The sequence below is a fragment of the Xiphophorus couchianus genome, chromosome 10 (assembly GCF_001444195.1).
Source record: "Xiphophorus couchianus chromosome 10, X_couchianus-1.0, whole genome shotgun sequence".
NCBI classification, from domain to species: domain Eukaryota; kingdom Metazoa; phylum Chordata; class Actinopteri; order Cyprinodontiformes; family Poeciliidae; genus Xiphophorus; species Xiphophorus couchianus.
In genome coordinates this window covers 12,601,000-12,618,339 of record NC_040237.1, presented here as the reverse complement: position 1 = coordinate 12,618,339, position 17,340 = coordinate 12,601,000, and the positions used below count along the sequence as shown (strand labels likewise).

Below are 17,340 nucleotides of genomic sequence, written 5' to 3'. Positions count from 1 at the left end.
TTCTCTCTCTTGCTTTTTATGCTAACTACTTTATAATGAATATAATTAAAATCCACTGGTTTTGCTTTTGTTTAAGATCTGCTCAGTAAAAAAAAAATCTAAATCTGAGAAAAAAAGAAGAAAAATGTACAAATCGGTACTGTCAATACTGTTCTAGGTCCTTTCTGATGCTCTTCTCTTCCGCCCAGCCCACAATTTTGCGACAAGATTTTGGTCTGAGATGACAATGGGGAACAAAGTCAATTTTGTGTAAGGAATAACAGTTTTTTTGTTGATTTGGAAAGTATATTTTGAATCCTCCTCATCCTCCTGAGGCACATACACTTATGATCCAATTTTAGTAGTAGATGAGGTATTTTTCCATATATTCCCTGTTCTACTTAAAGCTCTACTTAAAGACTCATTTGACCAAAATAGTGAGTTCCAGTTAAAGTCCCAGTGCTTTTCATCACAATCCACACATTTGCATTTGTAATGGTAAGACTGAAGATGCTTGTCCCTAGAATTAGTCCCAAACAAACACTGAATGAGAATACAAGGATGACTAAATAAACATTTATACAAAGGTTATGGCGTGGAATACAAAAATGATCTGAATGTCGTTCGCCCAGAGCGCCTAACAGGCTAGTATCGCATCTGTCCCAATGTAGTTATGCCTAAATACGTAGCTGCCATGTGATTGGCTGATTCACTATTGTTGTCAACAAGCATTTGAACAGGTAAACATTATAAAGTGTCTGGTGAGTCGTCGTCACCACATGTTAAAACGGGCTGTAGTGTGTGGAGTTTGGTATTCTAGAATCATTTACGTTCCTTCTGTTCAGGATCCAAGCAGAAATTTGGGAACGCACAACCTGACTCCCTCTGATTAAAGCAAAATATATTACACATCCAACCTGAAAAAAATGACTGACGTAGAGGGAACATTTTCATACAAATAAAAACTAAGACTCTGCCTTAGGAAGACCACTGCAGATTATGACAGCTTTATTCCTTCATTTCAGAGGGAGCTCTCGCTCTAAACTGATTAAATCCCATCATTTTTTGAATTTGACTGCTTATTACGTCTTTCTTTGCCCTTCATTAAACAAAGCAAACCTTCTAATTACTCTTTCTGTTCCCAAAAATTAACCTTTTGTGCTTTTGTGGCCGGGAATGACTAAAATTGATTCAGAAGTGACGTAGAGAATTTGAATTTTCATGTTTAGCCATGGAGGTCAGGCCTGTGTTTTCAACCCTTTTCAAATGCCTATCCGTCCGTCCGTCCGTCCTCCAGGAGAAAGAAGGTTGGACTAATCGGAAAGAATAATTGGTACATACAAGGGCAGCAATTATTCAAAATAAATTAAGCATTGCAAGCACACAAAAAGTTGAAGGAGAAAAATGTGAAGGTTTCATTTGATCAAAAACACTGAAATAAAAAATTAATGATTCAAAACCACGAGAAAATAAACAACTATTTACTGGTAAAGATTATCCGATTTATCGGCACCTTCTCTGAACATTAAACTTCTGAACGTCAACTTAAATATGGCCCACAAGAATTGTCATACCTGAAAGTTATCAAATCGCAAATGTCTCGGCTGCATAATCAAACTTTAAATGTAAAACTGCAGCAGGCACAGATGGTAAAACATGTGGGGGGAAAAATCCAAAGCTGCAGATTGTAAATGACAGTAAAGTGATGTTTCCATTTAATTATTTCTGTCAAAAATGATAATAATAACGAAAAAAAATGAATTGAAGTTAAAATTCTTCATGCATTCAATGCACTGATTAGCATATATATCAGGGGAACACACAGTGAAATCTCCAGCTATCAGTGCAGTGAATCCCTTTCAGTCCCGTTTCCTATGCATCAGAATGATCACCTGCTTTCAAAATGAGGTGAATAATTCACAGCGCGAGCCTTTTGAAAGCCCGATGCTTTTTGGTCAGGCTCTCGCATAAATATGCATGCGTTTTTGGGTGGATTTTCCTCAAAATATCAGCATGCATATTTAAATGTGTGCAACCTGCGTCATCACAGAGTCAATGTGAGCCATAAATGTAAGGAGCAAATCTACTGGGAAAGCATTTGGAGGTTTTTATCATCTAATCGATATCATAAAATGCAGTTAATCCTGATCATCAGGAATCAAAACAACAATTCTGTGCCTTGATAGTAATTATTTTAACAAAGGTGGGGGATTTTTTGTGTTTTTTTTGTTACTTTGTCTCCACAAACAAGCAGACAAAAAGTTGTTCACTCTGTTTATAAGTCAAGTCTTTCCAGTAACCAGAAGCTGACAGATGTGGTGTAAAACCAGCCTTTTTCTTCACTCACAGTGCTGCATGTACAACTCAAACTACGGCCGGGGTGGAGAGTGGGCACATCGCCTTGCCAACAGGTGTCAGTTGCAAAAGAAAACTTACACATCTGCTGCTTGAACATTTCTGACTGACATACCGACAGCCAGAAACAGAGAAGTGGTTATTTTATTTTATTTTTTTACCTCTAGGTTCTGCAGGTATCCTTCCTGCGGGTCGCACAGCAGCGACGAGATCCGGTGGTTCTGCCTCATACAGCGGGTGCTGCTGTCCTTCCACAGGGGGAAAATCTGTCGGATCACAGTCATGCGCCCCAGTGCACTGTGGGTCAGCTCCAGGATCTCTGTGTCGCTGATTTCCTGCAGTCATGTAAGCAAAGGGAAGAAACGAAAGGCAGAACAAATGTTTGGCCGTAAGTTCGAGGCTTTTCATCGCGACTCTTTCCTTTATAAGACTATGTCACGTTAATTAAGCAGCCGGTTTTAAATCATAACAGCGCAGTCACACTGTCTCTTAAAGAGCTTCCTATACTGGTGTACATGTTTAACTGCTACAACAAGGAGAAAACCAATTATTTTCTTGGAGGTGTAATTATAGATAGTCCCCATCCGAAGTAAAGTAAACCCACTCTGTTTGGTTTCTCCTTATGTCGTCCTCGTCCAATTAAACATGAAGTTGTAAACAGAAGTGACTCAGGTTTTTTTTTTTTCATTCATTGGGAAGAAAATAGTTTCATCTGACAAAAAAAAAAAAAGAAAGGTTTTAAATGTCAAAAATTCCGGAGCCGTAAAAGCAACCGAGATACAAGACTCAGTCTGTTATTTCTACTGAAATCTAATTTATTCCATCCACATAAAAAGTGGCAGCTGCTTCACATTAAAATCTCGACGTGAACCCCATATTTTGAAACGATTTTAAAGGACAGACAATAATTATCTGTGCTGGAAACTATGTTTCTTTTTATAGAGGTTTTGTCTTAAGTACCAAACACTTTCTGTGACCAGAAGAAGACCCTGTGGTCATCAGCATATTTCTTCACTTTGCTGTTAAAAGTTCTTTAGCAATCATGTTTTGTTTTTTTGTTTTTTTGGGGGGGTTGAGACCAGCTGTGAAATAAAGCAACTTTAGAAGGAAGTGGTAAAAATGTGATTTTTGTTTCATTTTAACTTCTGCAAAATGAACAGTAAATTTCAAAAAGACCAAAGTGCTCAAACGCGAAGTTGTTAAAAAAAAACAACTTACTCATATTAATTGAAATGTATTTCTTGATTATTTACGTGAAAATCTAATCTAATTTTTGGATTATAATTTTAAATCAGAGTTCATTCTGTTCCACAGACCTTGAAATTTCACTTGCATGTAATAAGTTACTTCTTATTTCTAGCATCAGCTGGATGTCAGCATTAGCCAAAGTGAGATTTCTTTTTTTAAAAACAATTACTAAAATGGAGACTAAACTGCATGTAATGACACATTACACGATAAACCACCTCCATTCAGGCACAGGCAGGCTTAAGAGGAAGCAAACAGGAAGTGGACGACTAATAACAGGAGTCGAGGAAAGAATCAGATAAGAGGTTTTGGAGGGCAGTGATTTTTCTGAGAAAAACAGTGCGACGCCGTCTCCAGGAAGCGGGTAAGGATGCTGTGCAGACAAATGCGCTAATGTCTGACAAGGCTTTACAGTTTTTTTTACTCATGCAAAATGAATGAGGTTTATTACAGCCTGGCAGCGGGTAAAATGGTCACTGGTGTTGTTTTGGCGCACGACTTTAGAGCAACTTCTAGATCACGTAAAAAGAAAACAATAACATTACAGCGTAAAAGTGGGTTGTTTCACATGTAAACCTTAAAATCTGTGGTCGATGTATTTTAAATCTACCGCTGTGCTTCAATAACTCACGTTAACAGAAGCGCAGTGAAACGTGTAGCAGTTGGACTGGTTCTGCTGGTAAAGGGGAATTCTGCTCTCTCAGAATGAAAAGTTTCCACAAAGTGACTGACTTAATGTAACCGGTTGGCTTTCCTTAGACAGAAAACTGTTTTACCAATCTCAGAATTACACTGCAGTTCACTACTACTTTTTTTAAAAATTTTTTTAACTAGCATCAAATTGAAATGTACAAAAGCGCCTTTAATCTGTCTGTATGATTGGATTTGTTGTGATTTGAACTTATTGTACTGAATATAGGCATAATTCATTTCAATTCAGGTTTATTTCACCAAGGGCAACACATTAAACAATGTTACATTTCAAAAACAAAGCAAACGTTGTTTTGTATGTAGGTTTTCTATCTAAAGGTTGATTTCTAAACTCAGTGCTTGGTTGGACCTTTCTTAAAAGACAGCAACTTGCTTTTTACATATTCCTAGACTGGAATGACTTCTCTCTAAATTAATTCACAAAGTGTATTTTTTTAATTATATTTTTACTTTATAAAACATGTGATTTTTTTTTTTTGGTTCATAGGCACAACAGAATTAAGGTTTTGATTCCTAAACCCAACAAAATACAACTCACCAAGTTACTCCACTCATTAAAATGGTAAAGTGTTCTTTGCATCTTGTTTTTTTTTATTAAATTTTTTACTGAACCAAGTTTGTTTACTTCATTAGCCTAACTGACACGTTTTGGTTTACAAACCACTATGAATTTTGTTTAACAAATCTAGCAAATTAAGTTTCTAAAAATAAAAAAAAAGAAAGTCCACATTTCACCTTCAATTCCTGTCTCATTCTAGGTAAACAAACACAAACAAATCACACATTTATTTTTCACACATTAATATTTCACTAACACATCCTTCAACAGAGAGTAACTGGAACCGCTGCAGGTTAAGAAAGACATTCTGTCTCATGTTTGTTCAACCAGGTGACATTTTTTTAGCAGAGGAAATGAGGTCAAAACACAAATATGTTTTGACATCTTATCAACAAAGTGGATTTTTTTAAAACTCTAAATCATAGCAAACTTTACCAGTAAAAGCTAAGCAATTTTATAACGTTAGTTTCTCTAGCTTTCTAGCTAAAGCTATTTAACTCGACAAAATGCAGCTCAGTAGGGAATTAGGAGTTAGGAGCAGTTGGACATGTTAACATGTGACAGGAGAAGAAAACTGTAGAATAATTTAATAAAAGGTCTGGTATGACCAGATAATTAGCACATTTAAATAATTTTATAATCATCAGCACTCATATAGTTTTTTCTTTTTCTCTCTTTTTACTTTATTGTCGATCAAAGGAGCCCTCCAACTCTCACCACTTACAGACCAACAATTACCCGCTGCTTGTGTTTCAAGCACTTATGGCAGGACAGAGAAGAGAAAAATGAAAAGGGATAAAGAAGAAAATCCCAGACAGAGCACCGCGGCTCTGATGGATTCAGTTGTCAATACGGGTGACGACTTTAACGGCTGCAACGGGAGCAGCTGTGATGTAACCTGCGAGGTGCTTTTTGTTCACAAAGAATTGGATTTACATTTCAAAGAGAAGCACCCGGTGTCATTTACAGTCATCTCATTTCGTCTCTCGTTAACGCCGCCTGTTTTCGATAGGTTCCCTGGGTAATGAGCCAGGAGAGAAAAAACACAAGATTAAGTTAAAAAAAAAGTTAAAAAGTTACTTTTTGAACACTTTTAGCTAAAGAGATCATGGTTTGGGGTACAGATTTTTTTTTTAATATTTATGTTTTTTTTTTCAGTTCTGAAGTCCAGTCTAAAGTCAAAATACCAGTCCAATGCAACCAGTAGATCCTCACTAGCAGCACAATCTTAAGTCTGTGTCTCACAGCAAATTCCGGATCATATTTATCTCAGCTGACTGACTAAATGTAAATGGCTCCTAAAATCCCATTTCTATGTAAAAAATTTTTAATCCGTGTTCCTTTCAACTCCATCATATTAGTATGTATCTAATTTTAATCAGGTTTTTGGGAGTTGAAATGTGATTTTCCTGGTGTTAGTCTAAAGAGTCTCTGGAATAATAACAGCCTGCATTTGTTCTCTGTGAAAACGTCTGTCTGTGTGACTGATGTTCTGTGCAATTTCTGCAAACAGGTATTTTTAATCCAGTTGGTTTTTAGCAGCAGAGTATTGTTCTCAAATGTTCAGCCTCTAGTCACCTTTATTTTCTTTATTCTCTTTCTTTCAGATAATTTTCTTCAGATTAGTTGAGTTGAATGATTGTATTTTATTTATATTTCTGTGCTAAGTTCTCTCTCTCTCTCGTTCTCTGTCTCTGCCTCCTTTGTTCCACATTCCAGGACTTGACAGAAACAGTTCTTTTGTTTTCTGAACTCAGCATCTGAGCAGCTTCAGTGTGCTCATCAAAGTCATTGTGTAGGTTTTTTACTGTTCCGAGATAAAACGTGACAGCTGCTGCTTCACACACACTCAGAGCCATCCATGTGGTTTCACTGTGACCTGCTGAGATCGTCACTCCTTCCTCACTGCAAAGCTTTTTGTCTTTCCTATCCTAACCCTGCTACTTTCCCTCAGTTTTGATTCAAATGGTTATTTTATTTTATATTTTTTTTCTGCTTTAATTAAATTGCCGGTCAGTCCGGTTGATTGGATGATGATGCACATATGAATCCGATAGAATGAATATTTCAAGAGTGTAAAGTTGTTACGAAGCTGAGAGTTAATTTTGATTTATTTTCTTGGTATGTTTATGCTTGAATTACATTGTCAACAGTCCAGTTAGTCGGCTTGATTGGTTGATGATGCACAGATAAATCCCATAGTTTCCTGGCTTTGAGTAAAGCTTTGGAGATTTGCGTCGTTTCCAATTTATAAAAGTCGTTGAAACATCCATGGCTTTCACACTAAGCTTAGGTTTAACGTGTTTATGCTTGAAAAGTGAAGTTTGGGAAAGGTGTAAACATTAAAGATGATCCTGCGTCAATAACACCAAACAATGAGCTTCATTTAAGGCAGGAGTGTCACCTTCCAGCCTTGAATTTCTTTTGATGAGTTCCTGCTTCAAAACACTTGAACACAATGGCTTAATTAGTCGTTCGTTGTGCGATCAGCATCTCAAGTGGCCTGATTGTGACTCCTTCATTTATTTGATATGTGTTGAAGCAGGAAAACACAGGAAAGTTGAAAAACATAAAGTCCCATCAACACTCATCACACCCTGCCGACTGGCTGGTGAAGTTTTATTCCTATTAGAAGTTGTTTAATAAAGTAATCATGGGTCCAAAAGTGTAGGGCTTTGAGCAAAAGTCACTGAATGGATATACTGTCCGTTCAGTGAAATTAAAGAGACAGAGGTTAGCATGGTTATTATAAAGATGATACATTGTTTTATGCCCTACATTTTCCGTTGTTGCAAGATTTTAATTTGTCAGTGACAATTTAAACTGAATTGCAGTCATCACAAAATCAGTTCCGGGGCAACAAATAGTCCTTTGACCAGACTTTTGACATTCCTGCTTTACAACATAATGAAGGCTGCCTTCTCCATCGTGACTTGGAGGGAAATTTTGTCTCATGGATTTAACATTGTGGCGTCTTACCTCATTTACAAACACCCAGTGACTGTCCTTGGAGGCCAAATTTGTTTCCACAGCCTGCAGACACAAAGAGAGAGAGAAAGAGAGAGAAACGGGAAAAGTTTAGATCAATTACTTCGGCTTCATGTAAACTTTCTGGGTCTCAGATCCTCCTATTTGGCCTCGGAGCTGCTCTATCACACCAAAGACACGTTGCTTTGCTCCACACTCCTATTTGCTCAGCCTCTGCTGTTTTCCAATGATGGGTTGCTCTGCCAAATGTCAACCAATAAAAGTTTTCCACAGAGACCCGGCCGAGTACTGAAAACTCTTATCAAAGCACCGTGAGCTCGTCTGGTTCGGTGTAGCTGTGTGATAATCCCAGCAGCATCCACCCGGCTTCCGACTGATGATAATGAAGAGCCGAGCCGAGTCGAGCCGATAAGGTCCGCGAAGGGAACATTTGGTACCAGCTCGTCACCTTCTGTAACCGGCAGACATGAATGCAGAAATAGTATATATATATAAACTGATCACTAACAGGTGATTACAGTCTTATTTTTACTTATAAGCTGATAAAGAAGCTTCCTTTTCTAGTACCACAATCCTCAAGTAAATTAATTTCCCTCCACTCAAACTACACACTCAATAAAAAAATAAAAATAAAAAAAAAGTGACATGACAACACGTAACACGTATCAAAGCATATGGACTGAACAACGAGGCATGTGGGTGTTCGGCCTCTGGGCACCACGCAAAAACGTGCAGTTATTAAAAAGAACACTGTAACCCACTTGTATCTAATGATCTGGACGAAATGAAGCAAAACGTCGTCATTTAACATGATAATAGGAAAACAGACAGGAGGGAGCATCTGGTCCGTGTGGGGAGTGAACACAGTAACAGTCATGGATCCTGGTATGTGACGGAAGAGAAGGGAAAGAGCTGAAACTGGGTTTACCGTAACCAAGCTACTCAACACACGGAACCATGGAGAGGAAGACTGGACCCAGACACACATCCAAACTGCTTTTTTAGGCCAGATAAAACAAGACTAAGCTTCTGGAAATTACTTCTCAAAGCATAAACTGTGTTTCTGCTTTCTGGGTTATGTTTTACAGTCGTGTCTATGTCAGGAACCCAGCTAATTTGAATAAACATTCCAGTTTTCCTAAAAATTCAACCAGTATAAGAAGCCTGATAATGGCTACAAAAAAGCACACGGCTAAAGCTACTGACATTAGTTAAATGTCACTAGCTTTATATTTAACCAAATATTATGGGAAACAAATGTATATATTTGAGCGAATGTATAGTTTTGACCCTGGACAGATCGGATATTGGAATGATGTCCTCCTTTTTAAATCAGGTAAGGATTTTGCAAAATGCACTTTACACAGTTTATAATACATTTCTATACATTGATGTGGAAACTAATATTTGGCATTTTTAATCCCACTTGTTACACACTAGCTACTTAAGAGTTACTCCTTTGGAAATCCACCAAAAGCATACCAAAAAAAAGTGTTTGGAATATACAGTAAAAGATGTTTTCCCACCAGAGCATCAAAACTGGGTTTTAAGACATATTAGTTTTTCAATATTCATATCTTTGCCCTCCTTTACAGGCTCCGTGTTTGGTTTCTGCTCCATCCAACAGACTCGCCCAGAAAGCCCAACACAGAAGTAATGATATTCTTTGCAGTTTGATCGTTTAATCTGTGAGTCCTGGGGAGCTGTGGGAGGAGGGCGAGAGGTGAGGATTAGGGACGTATTAATAACAGTAGTTGGAACCAAAATGTCAGTGAATGTGAAGGTTTGTGATGAGGTCCAGCTTTTTTGTGTGTGTGAGTTGATGATGTTGTCAGTGATCTGGTTAACCTATCGTTAAAGGCCAAGACCCCACTTTCTGGAGATACTTCACAAGACATCTCCTATTCAGAAATATTACACCTGTCACTGTAACCTTTACCAGGCCAAGAGGCACACACACATCCACACACACACTCGCGCACGCCCACATAACAGCAGAGAGACTTGTAAAACTGTCCTCCAAGATAGATGTGCTGTTTTGAGCCAATTTTACTGTGATCTATGTTGAGGATTTTCTATCCTGAGTTCCTTCTCTGTCTTTTTGAAACCCGGTTGCTTGGTTGATTTATTTTTTTTTGCTTATGTGGATACAGAAACTGTTAAGGGTTTTTTTGTTTTTAGAAACCTTTGACATTTTGTTGCATTTAATGAAACAAGCTGAAGTAAAATGATAAAAATTAGATACAGTATATACACATATGTATATATATATATATTTTACAGTAAGAGCTGGCAGAACATTAAGACCTCGTTCCAGACACACATCTTTCTTGAATGAGTTTGGCTTTGCTCTTTCGGCCAGATGGACATTCCTCTAACCAATTAGTTGCATTTAGCTAATTAAATTTTGGAAGAATCAGTTCTAACATGCACAACCAAAATTCAAAATCAAAGTTTGGATGATTTTGTTGTAAAATGTAGACATTTCAGGGAACAAATACTTTAAAAATGGCACAATTTTATTTCAATAAAACTGTTATCATTTTTTTTCGCAGTTTTTTTTTATTTTATTTACCTTGTTTGATGCAGTGACATCAATTACACAGATTTGTGTGAACACCCATATGCTAAAATGTTCTGCAAGCACTTTTTGATTATGTCTCCCTGGTCGGAGTCTATTAGCATCCCACATTTGGGCATGGCATTACTTGCCCACCCAGTCATGCAAAAAGTTCTCCAAATATGTCAGATTGAGAGGCCATCTCCTGTTCACAGCATGTGAGCTCACAGAATTTTATTTAAATTTAGCTCAGACTCTAAGTTTTCCTCTAATGAAGAAATTGTTGCTTTGTTGATTTAGATGTAGGAAATCATACTTGGTTGGAGTCAGTGGTTGGAATCAAACTGATTGGCATTTAGAATTTTTTTTTATTATTTCAGACTTCAAGAAAGAAAGAGAGAAAGGAAGAAGGAAAGAAAGAACGAGAGCAAAAGAAAGTCAGAAAGAAAATCCCCCCCAAGAAGTTTTAAATATCACTGAGTGCATATTGTATTTATCTCTCATCTTACATAAATCTATCTGTTGTATAACAGAGAACTCCCACACATGCAAGTTTAACTGCTTTTAGATTTCAAGAAAAACATTTAATCAAACAATTTCATATGAAAGCTATGTTATAAATTCCATTGAGACGGGCAAATTGCAAAATTCATTGTTTCTACTCTTGTTTTATTAAACTTTAATTCATGCAATATTTTGAAATATATAAATAATGTGCAGAAAAATGTAAGTTTAAGAGGGTCTTTCTTTTCATTCACAGCTCAATCACCTCAAACCGTTGTAACCGAGGAGGCCGGGCTGCAGTCCGCTCGCAGGTCATTGGGCAGGGCAGAGTTGGGTTGACCGCAGTGATCACTAGATCAGCAAGATAGGTCTCTGGGCAAGTCTGCGTGTAGAATGGATGATGGGACAGATCAAAAAGTGATTGCGTCAACAGCCTGCAGCTGGTTCAGCAGCGGGCAGCCGGTGCAACACTCTGGTCTGCTGCTGAAATCCTTCATTTGGATCTGCACTAACTTTCCTGCGTGTCGAAAAATTCAGTTTTAGCCGAACATTCAGCTGCCAGAACAAATAACTTCAACGTAGTCTACTAATTAAAAATAAAAAAAGCCTTCAGGAATAGTTGCAGAGCTACACGTTCCAAATGTGGCTTAGCAGGAAATTAATATCAGAACTAGAGAAAGAGATATATGTGTATTTAACTTGGATTTGCGCAACCAAATCAAATAAATCGAAGACCGGCGAGATTATCTGGAAAGAGATTGTGTGTCTAACATGCATTTAGAAGTTCAGATATTCTGCAAACAGACATGATGCAACCAGAAATAAAAAACACTGCAGCTTTATTCCATTTGCATGTCTGCACGTTGCTGTCAGGCTGAGAATAAATATTTAAAAACAGAAGCAACAAAACAAAGCATGTTGGAATAGATGTATTTTTACATTTTACATAGATCAACTTCAGCTCAACCTTGTGAGCTGAAGTTGATCGATGAGGTATCGATCAGGTAGGCCAATTCGAGCTGCATCAAAGTTTCATGAAAGAATCAGGGTTGCGCTGCTAAGTATCGAGCGGTGGGAGGCCTCTGCGGAAAGACAGAAACTTTCCGCAGCGGCGGAAAGATGTTTTGCTTCCATTCTTGGTTGTGCAGGATCAAGCAGGACTTGGGGAGCGGGACTACATGACTGAGGAGCTCTAGATCAGTGGTCCCCAACCCCGGGGCCGCGGACCTGTACGTATACCAATTGGTACCGGGCCGCGCAAAAAATAATAAAATTTTTCCGTTTTATGTATTATTTAAGTCTGGAGGATCTTTTCTTTTGAAAATCCTTTCACTGGATTCTCTTGGTTACGTCTTGCGCGCCAACATTGAGCCCACAAGCAGCAAAATGAGTAAGAAACAGATCAGATGTCTCTGGAAAGTTTCTTTGCAAGGGAAAAAGGCAAAAAGAAGAGACAGGAGAATGGATTTATCTCGGTAGGTGATTCCCACATTCCAAGCCTGCTCTGCATGATATGGTGACCGGCTTGTTAATGAGGCAATGAAGCCTTCAAACTGCTTTGCCACTAGAGACCAAGCACCCTGAGCATAAGCAACACTTTGGGTGTCATTGTCTCTCATCGCTCCCAGATGGAACCGTCTGGTTGCAGAGGAACAAGCTCAGAGCTCCCATTAGTCGTTATCATGTTAAAATTTTCACGAAAGTAAAATGTTCGTTTTTGTGGCGCATCTCTATCTTATTTTGAAGAGATATGTAAACGTTACCATAGCGACCAGAGTTAGAGAGCGTTAGGGCAGCGGTGGAGACGATAGGAGAGGAGTAGAGCTTGTGAGTTTTAGGTCTGGTTCACACGGCACGATTTAAGGATTGTCGGAATCGGACGATTTTCCAAACTTATAAAAGCCGATAAAAGACCAACAGGTTCGATCGATTCGTGAGTCCAGCCACATGGCAGGAGCAACACACCACACATGAACCGATTCCACTCATGAACATCCCGATTCCAGAAGAAAATCCAGTAAAACCCCCAACATACCATATGTGAATTTAGAATAATCAAAAAGTAGTGATAGTCTGTGGACTCATTTTAAACGATAAAAGACATAACAAAAAGAAAAGGCTGTTGATAAAAGACGGCGGGAACAGCTGCTCTATTTGCTGCACTATGATTTGGGGATGAGTTATTTTTTTGTAGTTAACATTTTTAACTGAATAAACATCCATGTTTATTAAGCACGTGATAGTTTCCACATGTCATCTCCGATGTCCACCAGACTCTCGGTTGCGCCATGTTATCCGTTTGGGATTCCCCTCCGTGCTGACGTCACCGCGTTTTCTGATTGGCTACCTGCCATATTCAACATTCAACAGGTTGCGTTTTCGCTCCCAGTTAGGGAAACCAGGGCAAAAAATGTAAAATTGTGCCATGTGAACTAGGCTTTAGCTTACACACCAACATGCAGAAGCCTTATCTGACGATTCTGACCTGTCCGCGGTGATAAAAAGGTTGGGGACCACTGCTCTAAATGATTTAGATGCTCAGGAGCAAAAGGCTGCCAACATAATATTATGGAAGTAAGAAAGTGCAGAGAAAACATTTTAGTCTCTTCATGGGACTTGTTGACATTGAGAAAAATCTTAAGCATTAGCAGCCTAGCCTTTTCCATTTTTTAAGACCCAAAAAAAGGAAATTGTTGCTATTTAAAATTCAGAGTGGGCGGCACGTTTGCTGAAATTCTGAAAAATGACTTCTCCTTGTTGAAATGCAGGAAAGCCAAGCATATTTTGGGGAAACGCTCTTCTGCTTCCATCAGCAGTTCTCAGGGGAGGCAAAGGGTCTGGTGAAGGGGTGGGGGTTTGTTAGGTGGAGGTGGAGGCGTGTTAGAGAGTTAGCCAGTTTATATTTTGCTCTACTGCCTCCACCATGACCACCTCTGTGGGTTTAATAGTCCTGACAACAAGCATTTTAACAGGCTGCTGGGCGGGCAGCAAGCGAGGATGTTACACCAGAGACAGACTGCTTTTAACACCATGCTAATGGAGGAGACAGGGATGAGTCCCATGAGGACGCCGCTGACCAGGAAATCCGGCATGCATGGGGTCAGAGAAGAAATAAAAACTAAGTTAAGTTAGACGTTCCTCTGATTGTGTCACAGGAACACAATTCAGTTCTTTGTTTAGCTGTGGGGCATTCTCTCTTTGTAGCTCGTAGAAAACAAAGAACATACATAAAGACAAAGCCGGCAGTAGCCATTTTGGTGCCCTAAGTTATGGCGCTGCTCTACTATAAATCTGCAGGGGGTAACTTTTATAAAAATGTTTTTTCAATATTTCTTAAAACTGTCACTATGCTGTAAAAGTATAACATGAGACAGATAAATGGATGTTTCTGATCCTGGTAAGAAACAACCAATAGGAAGCCAGGAGGAGAGTCTCAGCGCTGTCAATCAAGCTGTGTACGTGACGTTCACAACGTCCCCTGTGCTCTCTGATGAACTACAGCTTGAACGATGACATATAAAAAGTTTTCCTGTAATGTTAGGTTGTTTCTCTGCATTTAACACAGCTGCGGCAAACCGGCAATCTTGACCTTGTTTGCCCTGTTAGCTTTCCCTCTTCAAAACAAAGCCACCCCATCTCAAACTGAGGCCACTTTCCTCTTCGCCTTTATCAAATATGAGCAACAATGCATCACACAAAGCAACTCCAGAGAGCAAGCAGCCACTGACCTGACCTATTGTAAGGGAGCTCTGCTTCTCGCTGCAACACGAAGCCCCCCGTTTCAGGCCACTGAGACTTGCTCTGAACTTGATTATGTCATAGTTGAGAAGCTTCCTCTCCATGTTCTGTGCTACTCAGTTTTTTTCAGAGAGGTGGATGGAGGGGGACTGTCGCTGTGAGGCTCTGTCTGGATGTTGATGTCAGTGAAAGCTGTGCTAAAAGCAACGCTTCGCACAAAGATAAAGTGAGAGCTGAGAGGCTTTGGTAAACATGGTGCTCTACTATGAACAAGAGCTTATTTCTATGGAATCAGTTTGCAAAGATTGAAACCTGCCAATTTACTTAGATCTTAAGGATCAATTGAATGATTAGGGCTTACTGTAGCTTGACCGTAATATTAATTTGCTTTGTTTGTATTGCTTTTTTATGGTTGTCTGTGTATAGCACTTCAACAAATAAATCCAGAGGAGATTCTGAAATATAAACTGTATCCACTAGATCAGAAAACTGCCAAAACCCTCTTTATTAATTAAATAATCACATTGATGATGATTGGTCAGTGGAAGAAGTAGGGCTGGACTTGATAGGCATTAAAACAGCTTTTTTAAAAATAAAAAAAAAAGGTTAAACACTCCTAGCTGTTTTGTTTTCAGTTTTCCAAAATTGTGTACTCATACGTCCTATGAATCAAATGTTTATCAAAGGTTTCTGAATCGTATGTGAAAAACAATGCGTGATGCCTAACAGAATCGCAGTGCTGTCACCTGCAGGTGTTTGACTTTAGTCCCTCTTGACATTTTACTTTTGTCTCCTGATGTGTCATTAGGAGAACTGCCCTCTGTGCGCTCAGAGGGCTGTTTCCCATTTCTTGACTCTTATGCCGTCTACTTACAACCAAGGACTTTAAAAGCCCTGAGTGTTCTCTGTTTCAACAATATGAACAGACATATGGAGGATAATTACAACTTTGCTCAGCATATTATAAATTATCTACATTTATAGCTGAGATGGCCTTACTTTTCAGTCCGACTGAGCAGCCCTTGCTGTGTCTTACGTCTCCGGCTGACAGGACGAGCTGGGCTTTAGATCTCCCCGTCGTGACTCTTCCCTTATCTATTCTGCTGCTTTATTGTCCACCACTGTCACTCAGCCTATTATAAGTGCCCCCCAAAGAGGAATGGAGCGAGACGGAGACATTGGATGGAGAAAGAGATTGAAGAGGGACTGAAGTGTCCCATTTTAAAGAGCAGGTAAAAGTGTCTCGTTGCATGATAATAGAGTTGAAAAAGGCAGAGGGCAGCTTGGGACATCATGCAATAAATTGTGAGTCGCGATAAAAGTGGTAAATAATGAAGTCTGTGTTTATGAAATATTTGGTAAGTTTGATATAACATGAACTGATTCCTGAAACCAATTAAGTTGAAGGCTCAGAATATCCTAAGCCAGAAAAGTTTACACATGGAAATAGTGGAAGAAAGGCTGAGGTGTTGGAGCATTGATACATAAGACACTTGTATCTGTGGCAATGGCAAGTTTCGGGTTGAAAGACACTAACCACTGACAAATAGTTTTCCCAGCATCCATTTATTCTGATGGAATGAACACAAAAGTATATTTGTAAAATACATTGGACTTCCTGTGGTGTATGAACATGGTTTTATATTTTGGAGGTTGGTTTGACAAGAGTTCCTTTTTAACAGCCCAACAAGTCCGGTCGTCTCAAACATTTGATTTGTTTAGATGCTTTTGTGTCCACTTGTGTTTATTTCTGTGTTCGTTACTGTCCCTCAGTTCCTGAGGTATGGCTCCACCAAACTGTACTGCATTTTCTTGATTAGTCTGACCTGACCTGGTTCTTATGCCACATAATCAAAGCCTGTCCGTTCTTTACCTTAGAAGTTAAATTTGACACTTGGGTCAAAAACCTGACTATCTGAAGATAAATATTCACATCTATGAAATTGAAATCTATATTAATCAGAAATGCCTTTATTTAAGATTGAATTCAGAGTCATTTTAAAGGCTATTATAATGCACAGTCTAAGAAACAACTAATTAGTAATTAGTATTGTAAACACAAAGGTCCAATAGTTTGTGTACTTTTTTTACTAAGCTGTTACTTTGCTGCTTTTCTTTTGTATTTGTATACATTAAAACACTATTTTATTACCTTCAAATCCCATTCTGCTGTTTTTCCCCTTTTGCACACCAAAGTGATGTTAATTGAACCTTCAGTTAAACTGAATATATAAGACACAGAAAGCAGGTGAAATATGAGAATAAGGATCAGACAGATGGGGTGAATGCTGGACAGGCGATGTGAGAGCAAAAGCCTGTTACAGGTTTGGATGGATGCTCGGGCCTGAGGCAGCTCAGTCCAGGAAAAACAATCTGCTCTGTAAAACCATTGCCTCGGAGATTAGCACAAAGTTGACTGCAGGGTGGTGAAGAGTCAGAAATTAGAAAGCCAATGAAACTCTCAACAAAAAGCTATCCAAGCTAACAGTAAAACCAAGCTCTATCATCCATTAAAAGTGGAATACGGGCTGCTCCTTGTGTAAGAGACTTGAAGCACAAGGTAAAAAGTAAATTTACTGAGCAACAAGAAAGTGTCTGACCTATGTGTATATCACTAATGACAACTCCCAACAAGAAAACCAGAAAGAGAACTAAGATAGGTCAAGTGATGTGGCACTAAAATGGACAAATGAAGTCC

The 17,340-nt window shown here is 38.7% G+C and overlaps 1 protein-coding gene across 4 annotated transcripts in view; it reads right to left on the bottom strand.

Moving 5' to 3' along the window:
* Positions 1–17,340, bottom strand: part of grid1b (glutamate receptor, ionotropic, delta 1b) — a 461,341-nt gene that overhangs the window by 73,224 nt on the left and 370,777 nt on the right. For all 4 annotated transcript variants that reach the window (XM_028029850.1, XM_028029852.1, XM_028029851.1 and 1 more), the window contains exons 5-6: positions 7,832–7,885; positions 2,496–2,669 (exon numbers count right to left, since the gene is read on the bottom strand). In XM_028029850.1, coding sequence (XP_027885651.1) covers positions 2,496–2,669; positions 7,832–7,885 — 228 coding nt within the window. The remainder of the gene's footprint in view (positions 1–2,495; positions 2,670–7,831; positions 7,886–17,340) is intronic.